General features: G+C 40.5%; 1 protein-coding gene across 2 annotated transcripts in view; it reads right to left on the reverse strand.

Annotated features, from left to right (window-relative positions):
* Window positions 1-4180: 4180 nt before the first annotated feature.
* LOC102675213 (neuroligin-1) overlaps window positions 4181-12787 on the reverse strand; it is a 254115-nt gene continuing 245508 nt past the window's right edge. For both annotated transcript variants that reach the window (XM_031515378.1, XM_006610067.2), the window contains 4 exons: window positions 6870-7021; window positions 6670-6782; window positions 4874-5004; window positions 4181-4790 (listed from right to left, as the gene is read on the reverse strand). In XM_031515378.1, the coding sequence (XP_031371238.1) occupies window positions 4212-4790; window positions 4874-5004; window positions 6670-6782; window positions 6870-7021 (975 nt within the window). In that variant the 3' untranslated portion in view covers window positions 4181-4211. The remainder of the gene's footprint in view (window positions 4791-4873; window positions 5005-6669; window positions 6783-6869; window positions 7022-12787) is intronic.

The following is a 12787-nucleotide window of genomic DNA, read 5'->3' on the forward strand; positions in this document are numbered from 1 at the left end:
AACGATAATAACAATTAAACATCTGTATCATCCCTTCCGAAACCGCACACGTTTTGTTTCTACCGAACGCATAACGTCTAATTATTTTCCATTCCTTCACATTCTTTCGTTATCGTATCGGGTTTAAATGTTTATAAATTCGTACCAAGCCGCACGGATTTCTTTCATCGTGACGATATTCTTCCCGAGATATATATATATATGTGTGTGTGTATACAATTCGAATAACAGCGTGATTTAATCACACAGGTAACAGCACGGCAATCGGACGATTCCATCGGTGGCGTTATAGCCGTGTTATCTTCCCAGTCCTATTAGGAGGCTCCTCGAAAACAGACGTTCCGTATCTACAGCGCGTTCGACTGTAATTCGTCACACAATGGATCGTGATAGATCCTCCCGGAGGCTGGACAGTCACTGTTTAATCCAATTACAATGGTGCCGTAACTCGATTGAACCGCTAGTGTAAACGAATACTGCCACGATACTTGTACTTAGCCGTGTTATACTTCCCGATACGATGTTTGCTAGCCCGCATCCGGCCGACCTCAGGACGTGGTAAGCGTGTGGATCCACGCTATCATCCGCATTGTATATCGAACATCGAACGGGTATGGAATCCCGAATCTCAATCCCAATTCTCGAAGTTTCGAGATTCGAAAGAGTTCTCGGGCAATCGGAACTTCGAGAAATAAAATCGAACGAGCCGTTACTGAAGTTTCGATTCAACGGGGCCAGCCAACCGGAAAGTTGGGTAAAAAACGTGAGGAGCGGGCATCGATTGTTTAATTTCTCTTTCTCTCTTTCTCCTTTTCGTTTTTCCACTCGTACTTGTGTTCGTTTCTCTCTCTTTCTCTCTCTCTTTCTCTTAAATTTAATTTAATTTCAATCAGAATGAGAATATAATCGGTAGAAGAGAACCAACTTTTCGTTTCGAGAAAAGTTTTTCCGTGAACGTGAACGTGTTGGTGAGCGAAGAGCGAATAATTAGGTAAGTCTAAAATATCCGATTCGAAACGAAGTTGTAAGAAATCTTGGAGAAAGAAAAGAAGAGAAAAGATACGTTTTAATTCGATCAATAAGCGAGAAGTTTTGATCAAAGTGTGAAAATTTGGATTGCAGAGGAATCGAAAGAAAGATGTAATGAGTCTCGATTCAATTGAGACGAAAAATCGATTTTTGCGTTGAAGTAGAATCGACAGAATTTTGATTGAAGTTTTATTGTTTCAAGATACGAAGATAGGAACAGCGATAAAGAACAGTTGTTAATTTGTTAATTTAAAGCAAGAATATTGAGATGAATAACATTCAGATTCGAACGAATTTTGTTCGAATCGAATTTAATAAAAGCAATAATAACGATGTTTAATTATCTGAAAATTTAAACGAGAGATTTTTATCGATATTTGTATACAGTGATTATAGCGAAAAGAGAGAAAAAAGAGAGAAAAATTTACCATTTTTTCCAGATTTATTAATTCGTTCTCTCTCATTCAATGTATTCAATATATTTATGGAATTTCTATTCAACGAGAACAATCAAGAACGTATCGCGAAAAGTCTTTTGTATATTGTGTACGTTATAAAGGCACGCTCTCGTCACGGTTCGAAACGAGCTTTTACGAGATTTTTTGCAAACGTGTCATAATTGTTGGTTTGCACAATTCAACTAGTGGAGCTTCAAACGAAACGAATCAATAAAGATTTGCGTTCACGAGCCCATTCATTTTCGATTCATTTCATAAAACGTATCGAGATTGAAATATTTTTTCGGATTATTCGATACTTCCTTCCCTACCATGCGTGCGCTGGATTATTTGTCACCATCAGGGAAATAGTTAAAAATGGAGGGAGAAATCTCGTCGATTCGTGTTTGCGTAATTGATCGGATATTCATATTGATATTCGAGATTGATAATTAGCGTCCAAACAGTTTTTCATTTATTTGTTTGGTTACGTGACAGAGCCCCTCCTCCCCCTCCCCATTGAAATTCCCGGCCAAACCTTCTATGTCTTTTAGTTATTTCAAATATGTCGCGTATTTTGCCTTTATCGTTCGAATTTTATAAACGGAATTGATGAAATATTCGTTCGTGGTGAAACGTTTTCGATTCATTTTTGCGAATTCACTTTTTTTTTTTTTTTTTTTTTTTTATTCGAAAAACGTACCGATTCATTATTATTTGTACACGATTATTCGTTAATTCTTTTGAACGTGCACGGATTAATTCATATTTTTCATATTCATTCGCACGAAAGAAGAATATAATCGGAACGATTTATTATCAGGAAAAAAAGAAAAAATAATCGAGTTGAAGGAAAACATTCGTAAATTCTGTAGCTAATAGTAATTGTTTACACAGTTTATTGTAATGTCAATTATATACAAATTTAAAATTACGTCCACAGTGCTTCTACGCTGACACACCATCTCCTTACTCGACACAAGTGCAATTACAATCGGATTTCTCCTTTTTTTTTTCGTCGTTTCAAACACCAGCAAAAAAAATTTTCGCCACAAACGACTCGATGAATCACTAAAGTTTAATTATTCATTATTATTTACAGTCTAAACCCATCCTGTTCTCATACGATACGTCCAAGTGCTTCTTAGAACGTTTCTAAAAAAATGAAAAAAAAAAAAAAAAAAGAAAATGGAGTTAAAAACGACACATTTCCTCATTTTATTNTTCGAACCGCGACTGTACACACTTTTTTTCGAAACGATCAAAGCATTCGCATTTCGTATTGACTCGCGTCTCAATTGTTTTTTTTTTTTTTTGGCAGTATGCTGTTGCGTAGTTTTAACGACGAATCGAGTGAGGTGATCGCGAAAGATTTCTTCAATCTTTATTTTTTTCCATTTTCGGTTCGGTAAAAAAAGACTTTACGGCGCCGTGTTCAATTCGAGATCTCAGTTGCATCGTGTCATCGTGGCCCTTTATCTTCCTTCTTTTCTTCTCCCTTTTTCTTTTTTTTTTAACTCTCGTATCTTTTATTGAGCATCTAGGCCGATCGACACTACTTCCAGCTCCTTGGATTTCGCCACACGAGCTCGTTTCCCGTGGCAGTGACAGAGCGTAGACGATCGATTCGAGAGGCTCTGCTTCTTTCTCTCCTGAGAAGGTACCTCGACTAATTTAACAAAATAAGAATGGAAGTCCGGTGGACAGCTGGAAGTGCCGTCGATGATGCAAGCGGATCTTACTCGAAGTTCTAACGCTTCTAACGGAGGAATGAATCGAACGCACGAGCCATTGGCCGAGTGGGAATCCGGAATTCGATGGAAATGCGAAGACGAGAGAGAGAGAGCCTCGTCCGTGTCGAAAGAATAGATCTATGAAACAACAACATTGGCCCGGACTCGTACGCGGATTCTTTCCATCGAGGGTGCAAATGTTGGAAACGGAATGCATATTTCATCGCATCGGTCGTAATTAGATATATCGTTGATGATCGGTTGAACAGAATAAATTCGATGAAGTTCAATTCCTTGATCGGAAAGAAGGAAGAAATTCTTTGGATCAAGTAAATAATACAGTTACAAAAAGAGGCTGATTCGAGAAATAATCTTTGTTTTGAAAGGTCGATGATCGGCGGGAAACGATTCTCGATTGTTTCCTCGAGGATCGAAAGATTTCTACTTAAGGTATCGTTATTACAATATCGAAGACTATGCGATTTTTCGGCAGTTGGTCGTACGTGTTTCTCTCCTCTTTGTCTCACGGAATAGAAGTAGAAAAGGATAACGGGTCAGACGCTTTCACACGTGTCTCTCTCTATTATACACTCGCGAGATTTTAGATTTAGCCGTGAACGATTTCATCGAAAGGATTCGGATCGGTCAATCGCCAACGAACACCATCGAACGTACGTTCCTGAAGACTCGAGAAGAATCTTGGAGAAGATACTCGATTTCCATGTCCCTGTTCCTCGCGCGAGAATCATCATAGAAATCCCAAACCCACAAGTATCGCGGCGAATGTATTTTCGATGTATTTATTCTTCCTTCTCCGTTAACTTCACGACAAGGCTCCTTCGGAACAAGCTTTTCTTCAAACGCCAACGATCACATTCAACCCCTTCGAATCCATGAGCAAACGGTGCATCTGAAAATGCAAGGAGCACCTCGTTGGAAACCGATCCGAAACTTGACGCGAATCGTGAATCGTTCGTAAGAGTTCAGCCGCACTCACGAGGTGCTCGTGGAGTCAAACCCTCAACTCGTCCATCACCTGCTGCTGATGATTGTGCCCCTTCTTCAACGTCCCCGTCCCACCACTCATCGCCATGCTCTCCTGTTGCAATTGGTTAGGGCTTATGATGAGATTCTGCCCCGGCTTGCCCGGCTTCGTGTTCTTGGGCGGTGGGGGTGGCATGGGCACGTGGCACGTGTTGTTCTGAAGATCGGCGAATTCGGGGGGCGGGATGTGTTGGATGTGATGCCTCTCGGCCGTCTTCGTGTCCAGATCACCGCAAATATTGTTGGGCATCTGTCCGTTCTCTTGACGTTTCTTGGAACAATTGTGCTGGTTGCTCTTGTCGCGTTGGTAATAGACACCGGCGAAAATAAGCACGTTGAGAATGAGCAGGCTGCAACCGATCGCTATCGTCACGCTGAGGGCCGTCGAGTAAGCGGCGAAACCGTCCTCCGGCTGGACCGTCGAGTCCTCGAACGTTAACTCGCTGGGTGTCGCTGTCGAGAAGTTGTGAGCTCTTTCGGCCAAGGTCACTTCCGCCGTTGTCATCCTGGTCGTCGTTGGCACCCTCTGGATGAACCTGGGCGGCACCTTCAACGCGCAAATTCGCAAATTAGAAACTCTGTCGAATACTCGCCCGGAACGAAGATGTAAGAGAGAGAGAGAGATGATACCTGTTCAGTGTCGAGAAGATGATGCGATCTAGGAACGTCGTCGGAGCCAGGCTTATGGAGGTCGGGGACCAGGTTCAACCAAAACGAGAGTCTGTGCGCCCTGTAGTGGTTCTTCAGTTTCGACTTGAGCTCTGGAAACACGGATGAAGTCTCAGCCAGGTCAGAGAGAGAGAGAAAGAGAGTGGCGCTTTTTTAGAGAGAACGAGAGAGCAAGTGCGACTCGTACTCGCGCGATAACCTCAAAAGGCAGCCTTTCCACGGGAACCTTTTCATATTAACAGCAGGGTAATTAATTATTGTCGCGTGATAATCTTAGAGAGAGGAAGAAAGAGAGAGAAAGAGAAGACAGCTTCGTTAGCCAGTGCGGCTCAAAGTTGCAGCACTCGGTCGACGAGTGTGGAACGGTATACGGAGTCAGACAGTTGCCCCCGAGGGCCGGCTATGCGTCGACTTTTCTACTTGCGGCCACACGACGTGGCATAGTTTGAGCCGCGCTGCGCTCCGACTTTCGTGGCGAACATTCCACCGAGACTGCGCCGATTCCCTGTACCACGCCGACTCTATTTTCCTTTCTCTCTCGTTGTACATCACAGGCAATCTCACGAAGTCTAGACTTTTGTCTAAAATCGGACTTTAATCCCGAAAGGAGATACCGAAAAGATCCTTTCTTTCTGGTTTTTCGATTTTTCTCAAAGAATAACTTTTCTCTCAATTTTTCTATGCGACGTACACAGTGAGTGTACAACGAGCAACAACGGATAGTCGAATTTGCCTACTTTTTATCTTTATAAAAAAATTATGAAACGAAAACGAGGGAAACGGGCGAGGATCGAGCTAGTTAACAAGTCACTTCGCAAGGAATTTTCAAAGAAATGTTTTGAAAGAAAAGGAAAGGAGAAAAGAAGAAGAAGAAAAAGTGATTTATGTCCATTCCGGGAAGAATTCTTATTCTCGTCCAGCGATGAGAATGAGAATTATGCAAATAAATTTTCGCTAATCCTCTTAGTTACACGTACGAGATGCGTGGCAGCTCTGCAAGACTACGTTCATTATACACGTTTCACGGGCTAATCGGATTAAATAATAGTTTCCATCTCGAAACGGAACGCGGAGATTTCACCGAATGGAGGAAACGACCTGCTCCAAAACTCCTTCCTTCCCTCCCTTTTTCTCTTTTTTTCATTCATTCCATTCGGCAGTTTTCCGGAGAGGATCGAATCTCCTTAACGAGAAACGTTTACTCCGCCTCTGAACGGTTAATGCCCCGAGATTCAAGCTGACGCGGAATCGTGAAAACTGAGGCTAATTGGAAACTCTAGCAAGCCGAGATTACGAGAGGAAATTAGAATGCATGGGAATCGAATATTTTTCTAAGGTAGCGAAATTTTCCTTCCGTCAAAATTTCCAATTGTCTCGTATAAAATAACTCCCTCAGCACCGTTACAATCACCTGAATGGAAAAATCGAGACGATTCTTGATATCGATATCGAAAAATTTTCACTCGCAACAACGAAGAATCTTTCTTTGTTTCAATAGAGATGAACGAACGAACGAACGAACGTCTTCGATCCTTTTAAAATATAATCGCGAGCGTTACAATCACCTGAATGGAAAAATCGAGACGATTCTTGATATCGAAAAATTTTCACTCGTAACAACGAAGAATCTTTCTTTATTTCAATGAAGATGAACGAACGAACGAACGAACGAACGTCTTCGACGACCCTTTTAAAATATTATCGACGAACCTCTGACAGAAAAGTTTAAGGGAAAACTCGATTTCGAGCAAACTCACCTATGCTCAGATACTTTTTGTGCACCGTCTCGTAAGCGATCCAATCGATGTTCTTCAACTTCGTTCTCTCGGGTCTCATCGGTCCGACGTCCGGCGTTCCCTCGTTCGGATTCCTGCCGACGTTATACACACATATTGTTGATTCCTCTTTTTCGACGCGCCCACGTACAGGCAAATTTCAACATCGTTTCACGACTCACCCTGTGCGCGCGAAATTCGTCAGGTAGAGTATCACGCTCTCCGATAGAGCCATCTCCGCCCTCGTGTAGTTCTTCGGCCAATGAGACAGGCCGCCTACCAACGGCGCCCCGAAAAAATATGGAAGATCCTCCCCGTGGATGCAGCCTGGTTTCTGCAAATCAAAAATAGTAAGTAAGAAAGAAAGAGTATATTTAATAAAGGGAATAGAAATAAATTATTAATTATATAGATGTGAATCGTGCCGATGCCTTTCTTCTACTATACTTGGCTCATTGTGTCGCGTTCAGTGACTCTCAACTCACGCATAAATGTACAAGATACGACTCGCATTTTTATATGTATATAAAGTCAACGAAAAATGTTACGAGTGAAATTGAGAGTGAAATTAAAAAGTTGATTGAAAATTTTGAAACGATCAGTAAATCCAAATTGCAAAGGTATCGATGGTATTTTAATACGACATGGAATTGTCGTATTTCAAATTGAACAGAAAGAATTTGAGAGCATGGAAAAATGGAGAGGAAGGAACGAGCACGGTATGTGCTCGACTAGCCTGGTTTCTCGAGATTACTCTGGTTCCACGACTTGACCATGGAAGAAACTCGATCGCTGCTCTTTGGAAACGGTTTCGAACCGTCTCTCCGCGCACGATCGTTTCGAGATTTTCGAGATGAGAAGAAACGTTTCCTATTTTCCATTTTTCCTCTCCTTCTCGCGACAACCATAATTCGCGATCCCTTGAAAAATACAATTTTTCTCGTTTCACTTCGAACGATCTCAAGATTTCTTTGGCATTATTTTTATTACGGATAAAATAAATTTAATGGACGTAGTATCGTAGTAATTAATTTTGATCGAAGAGAAAGAGAGAACACGAGGTGGTAATACAATTAAAAAGAATCGCGGAAACAGTATCGTTATAAAGTAGGAGCATCATGCTCGCGTGACAAATAGGGTGAGCTCGGGGCGAGATGAGAACATTAAAGAAAAAGTAGCCTGCGAGGACGTGAAATATAGCTTAATTAAGGCGTTTTAATATCAGGTATTTATAATATTTATCTTTCAATCTGCTTCGACGAAATTCTCTCATGAAACTTGGTAATTATGCAATCTCGAACCCTCGGGCGAGATCGTGAATCAGGATAAAGTAACAACGAGAGGAAAAAAAAAGGAGCAAGGATAAAATGCAACGAGGGAAAATTCAAGTTAAAAGTTTACATTTAAAGCATTGACGTACGAATACTTTTTAAAAACGTTCTTTCCTTCGATTCAATTTTCGTGCAACGCGTACAAAGATATTAAACGATTTTCCGCTACATTCGAATGCGGATATTCAATTTGCACGATTGTTCGTTCGGAAAAAAAACGACGTCCCTGTATCCTCGACATCCTGCTGGTTTTTCCTTGATCGGATCCATTTTTTTGAGTCAAGAGTTGTTCGCGGAAGGGGAAAATAAAGACGAGTTCGGGTATCGAAAAGTGAAAAAGTTGCAGGTTCGAAAGTTCCCTTTGAGCTTGCCTCCAGTAATGGAGATTGTGCATCTTTTGTGGCGCCTCCGCTCCTAATATTTTCCTTATCGATTCCTTTGCGAGTCTTTGTCGCTCGTTGGAAATCATGTAGCTCGTTGCACTCCACCGGAACGGTTGCTTCTGCTTATTTTCAATTTTCTGACGAAACGACTCCCCGCGTTACGTTCCGCGCACAAAAGGAATTGTCAAACGTTATTGAACACCGTCCTTGCGCAATCTGTGCGCAACGAAAGATTTTTCTTTTCAAACGTCTCCCCGGCTATTCGATCGAACTAATATTTGAGCCAACGGCGAGACAAGCAATCGGTTAAAATATTTATATTGAAAATATTTCTCGAAAATGGAGAGTGAAATTTATCAATTCGACTTCTAGTTCTAACGATTCAATTTCATGATTTTTCAGTTAACGTTTCGCTTTCGAACATATTCCGATTAAAAGACACCAGTGATTTTAAATTCAGTGATTCAACGTACGTCAGCGAAGATTGCGATGTTGAAGACAGCACGAGTCACTCGAAGGAGCACAATAGTGTATAAGCAAGTAGGTATTAGTTCTGAGAAACTTTTAACCAATTTTTAACGATTTAAAAATCTCTTCTTGTATAAATAGCATCGAGGATCAAACATGGTTACCGTATATACCGGATATCAATCACGAAATCTCTCGTCGTAACATCTACTCCAACTTTATACAACTTGCGGATGCCATCTTCCATCAAACTATCGGATGAACTTTCATCTTCACTGAGAAGATCTCGAGATGTCCTTGAGCGACAGTTTGTCAAACACGTATGCTCACCGCTCTTCTTCATCGGTCCACGAAGATACGCGTAGATCACATCGCGTGTGATCTTCTTCAACGTGTTCTCCATTCGTTTCCTCCGTTCGTTATCACGATTTTCGAGGGAAATCAGCTACTTTTATTAGTTTATTTATTTCTTTTTTTTTTTACAAAATCTGCCCTCGTAAATTCGTTATTATATAATTTCACATCCCCTTTCTTCTCCTGTTTCCACCGCTGCTTAATTATGACTCGAAACACCTTTATTTCTCGTCCCTGCTTTTCATCGTTGCTCGCCACTCTTTCGTATTTTTTTCGTCCATTTTAATTACGAATCGCCATTGTTTGTTGCCTCTCTCAACGAATTTCACTCGGATTGAATTTTATTTTTACTTTCCCTTTTCCTTTCCTTCTCCACGCGCCCTTCCCTCTCACGAATCTCCCCCTTTCCCACTCTTCCTTTCTTTCCATCTCTCTCGAGGTGTAATCGATACAGTCCGACTCCTCGTTCGCCGCGATGGACGCCGACGAATCCGCCACGAAAACGAATCAGAGTAAGCATTCGTATCGTCTGTTCGAGAGAGCTCCATGGAAGTTTCCCGTGTCGGATAGCTTCGTTTTCCGCGCGGAAATTTTAGAGTGGAATTTTTATAACACAGGACATTTCTCTCCTTTTCCCTGTATGATTTGTTTCTCCTTTTCTCTCGAGAACGGGAGGGATCTCGAATTTTTCCCCTCCCTCCCCCCGTTGAATTCGATATTACAGGTCGCGGGAATCGATATCAGTTCTATTGTAAATTCTCCGTTTCCACGATCCTCAATACGCAGCTTTCATTTCCCTCCACAACTTTCTCCGTCTTCTCTCTTCGCCTCCCTCTCTCTCTCTCTCTCTCACGTTTTTTCATTTTGCATACGAATACACCATACCACCATCCGGTCCACCCTGACAACAACCACGTCCTTGCTGAATTTGCAATTTTTATGCGAATATTCCTGTGGATACGTGAAATTTTTTTTTCCCGAGGATATTGGATTAATATTTCTCTCTCTCTCTCTCATTCTGTCATTTTATAGCAAAAATGACGAGTATATATTATATTTTCTCTTATCTACGATTAACAGCCGATGCTTTTCGACGTATGCCTCCGAATTTTCATTTTAAATTCTGAAATGCGCGATGCGATGGTATTTATAGCGATGGACAGATATCGCGCGTAACGAAGAAAGGCAAACATTTTTTCGATTCGGATTATACGATTGTATCAGGCGTTAATGCTCCTCTCCATGGTTGTTGCACGAACAATGGAATGGAGCACGATCAACCGAATTAAACGCGATCAAACCTGCTTTTTGATATCCTTTCTTCTTGCAAAAAGACAGAATAACGGTTTTGTCGCGTCTTTCTCCCCTCTCCCCCCCTTTTTTTCCCTTGTCCTGTGGAAAGTTCGTTCCATTTAACGGTCGGTTTTCGTTCGAGTAAAAGCAATTTCAGAAAGGATCATCAGATACCTGATAAAGCTTTCGGTTATAACCGTAATATTTCGCTTTTTCGATTTCTTTTCCCTTTCAACGAATGGATTTACTCGTTTTACTCGTCGAAGTTTTGAAAATGTTGTTACCTCGATTCGTTTCAGAGCAATTTTTGCGATCTTTAATTTCAGAAATTTGAATACACAACGATCGTTAACGACAATGGGATTAACGATGAAATTTCAAACTTCAGGACAGAAGAACGTTAGATTACGTTTGCGCGACTTGGATCGAACGATTCGATTAAAATCAGGGATTTAATTTTTTCCAATTAGCTCGTATCTTTATTTAAAAATCTTGTGACGATAAGCTTTATCGTTATTGTGTTATCGTTGCTCTTTCAGTCTGTCAAGTTTTCTTCCGCGTATTATTCTCGAGTTTTCTCACTTCGCTCTTTTTTTCCTTTAATTTCTTTTTTTTTCTTTTCCTACATAATAATAATCTGCAACGTGGAAAGGTTTTTTCCACTCTGTAAGGTCGAACCGAATTCCTCGGCGGAAACACCGCCTTTTTTCAATTCGGAAAACTTTTACATCCGTGCCGCGTAAAAATTTATTTTCTTGACGGAAGTTAATTTAAAAGTTCGTGGAAAAATCTTGAATTTCCTCCTTTCGATAAAATTTTTTCAATTTATCGTCGATCCCGTTTTCTAAAAATGGTAAAAATAAAATCCTCGCTCGGTAGAATCCACGGCTATTAATATTCACGAGTGAAATATTTAATGATGTTTGGTCGGCGATTCTAAAATCAATGGAGAGAAGTGCAGGGATTCGCGGCCTCCGGTTTTCACAATTTTCACCGATTACTCGAACGATAACTCGGTGAATCGCGAATTATAAATGCAAATTGTCCGTCGTACCGGCGCCGAATTTATTAATTATTCGATATGGAAATCTATTAACGAATTATCGATCATTTCAAACATTCAATTTCAATATTAATGGTCAATTATTTTCTCTCCCTTTTTTTTTTTTTTTTCTTTTCTTTTTCTCCTCCTGTTTTCCAACTTGTCGATTTTCGTAGAAGAATAATCATCAGGGGGGAAAAGCTTCCGGGGGAGAAAGGACAATTGTTGTTCAATGGCGAAATGTTTCGAGCGAAAAAATGATCGAAGAATTTCTTGAAAACTTTAAATTCATCCACTCGATCTCGACTTTTCCCCTTCTTCCTGTTTCTCGATTCTCTTTCTCGTTCCTCGCTTCCCTTTCTTAAACTTTTTTTTTAACCTTTTAAAATAATCTTTCCACGGAAGCGAAACGCCAAACCTCTCTTCGATCAACATCCGTTCTCGATTCGGAAAATGACGAGGTCTTTAAAAAACTCGAAAACTTTAACCGTGTTTCTCAGAAGGGAAGGGAAATCTTCAGCAAGATCGAAAGGACGAACAGTAACGATTACGAAACTCGTCCACATATAACGATATTTTTTTTTATTACAACCTCTTATCTATCTTAAATCCAAGATTTATTCGATAATATTTGTTCCATCCCATCTTTTTTATCCATCAATTTTATTTCACCCAACCAAACGTGATTAAAAATATTTAGCGCGATTTATAAACGAAAAGTTTATAAGGAAAAAGTTTTAATTGGATCGCATTAATATAAGATAATTAAGATGGGATTAACAAGCGGTTAACAACTGTATATATTTTTTTCACTCGCGTAACTTGGAATTTTCCAAACATATTTCTTCACACTCGCAATGCCCTTTAAGCGGTTTGTATACACGCGCAATTGGCAAACGGAAGTTTAATCTCAATTCCGCTGCCACTCTGTCTTTGCACAGTCCGCGCTTTGACGGCGACGCTTTACACAGAGCTTTCCCTCTTTACAAACTCGGCGTACCCACACCCACGTATCCACCCGTGTACAGAGTAACAGAAATTTTTCGCAGCGAAGGAACGTAATCCGCCTTTGCTATGCCCTTTTAAAAAGAAAAGAAAAAAACCTTGGATCCACCTTTCCGCGGGGAGGGAGGGGAAAATATATAATACTCTTTCAAAAGAGTTCTCTATTCGCAATTTAAAATTAGGTTTTTTTTTCTTCTTCCTTCTTTTTTTTTTTTTTTTTTTTT

Source organism: Apis dorsata, unplaced genomic scaffold (genome assembly GCF_000469605.1).
Source record: "Apis dorsata unplaced genomic scaffold, Apis dorsata 1.3 scaffold_68, whole genome shotgun sequence".
In the NCBI taxonomy this organism is placed as follows: Eukaryota; Metazoa; Arthropoda; class Insecta; order Hymenoptera; family Apidae; genus Apis; species Apis dorsata.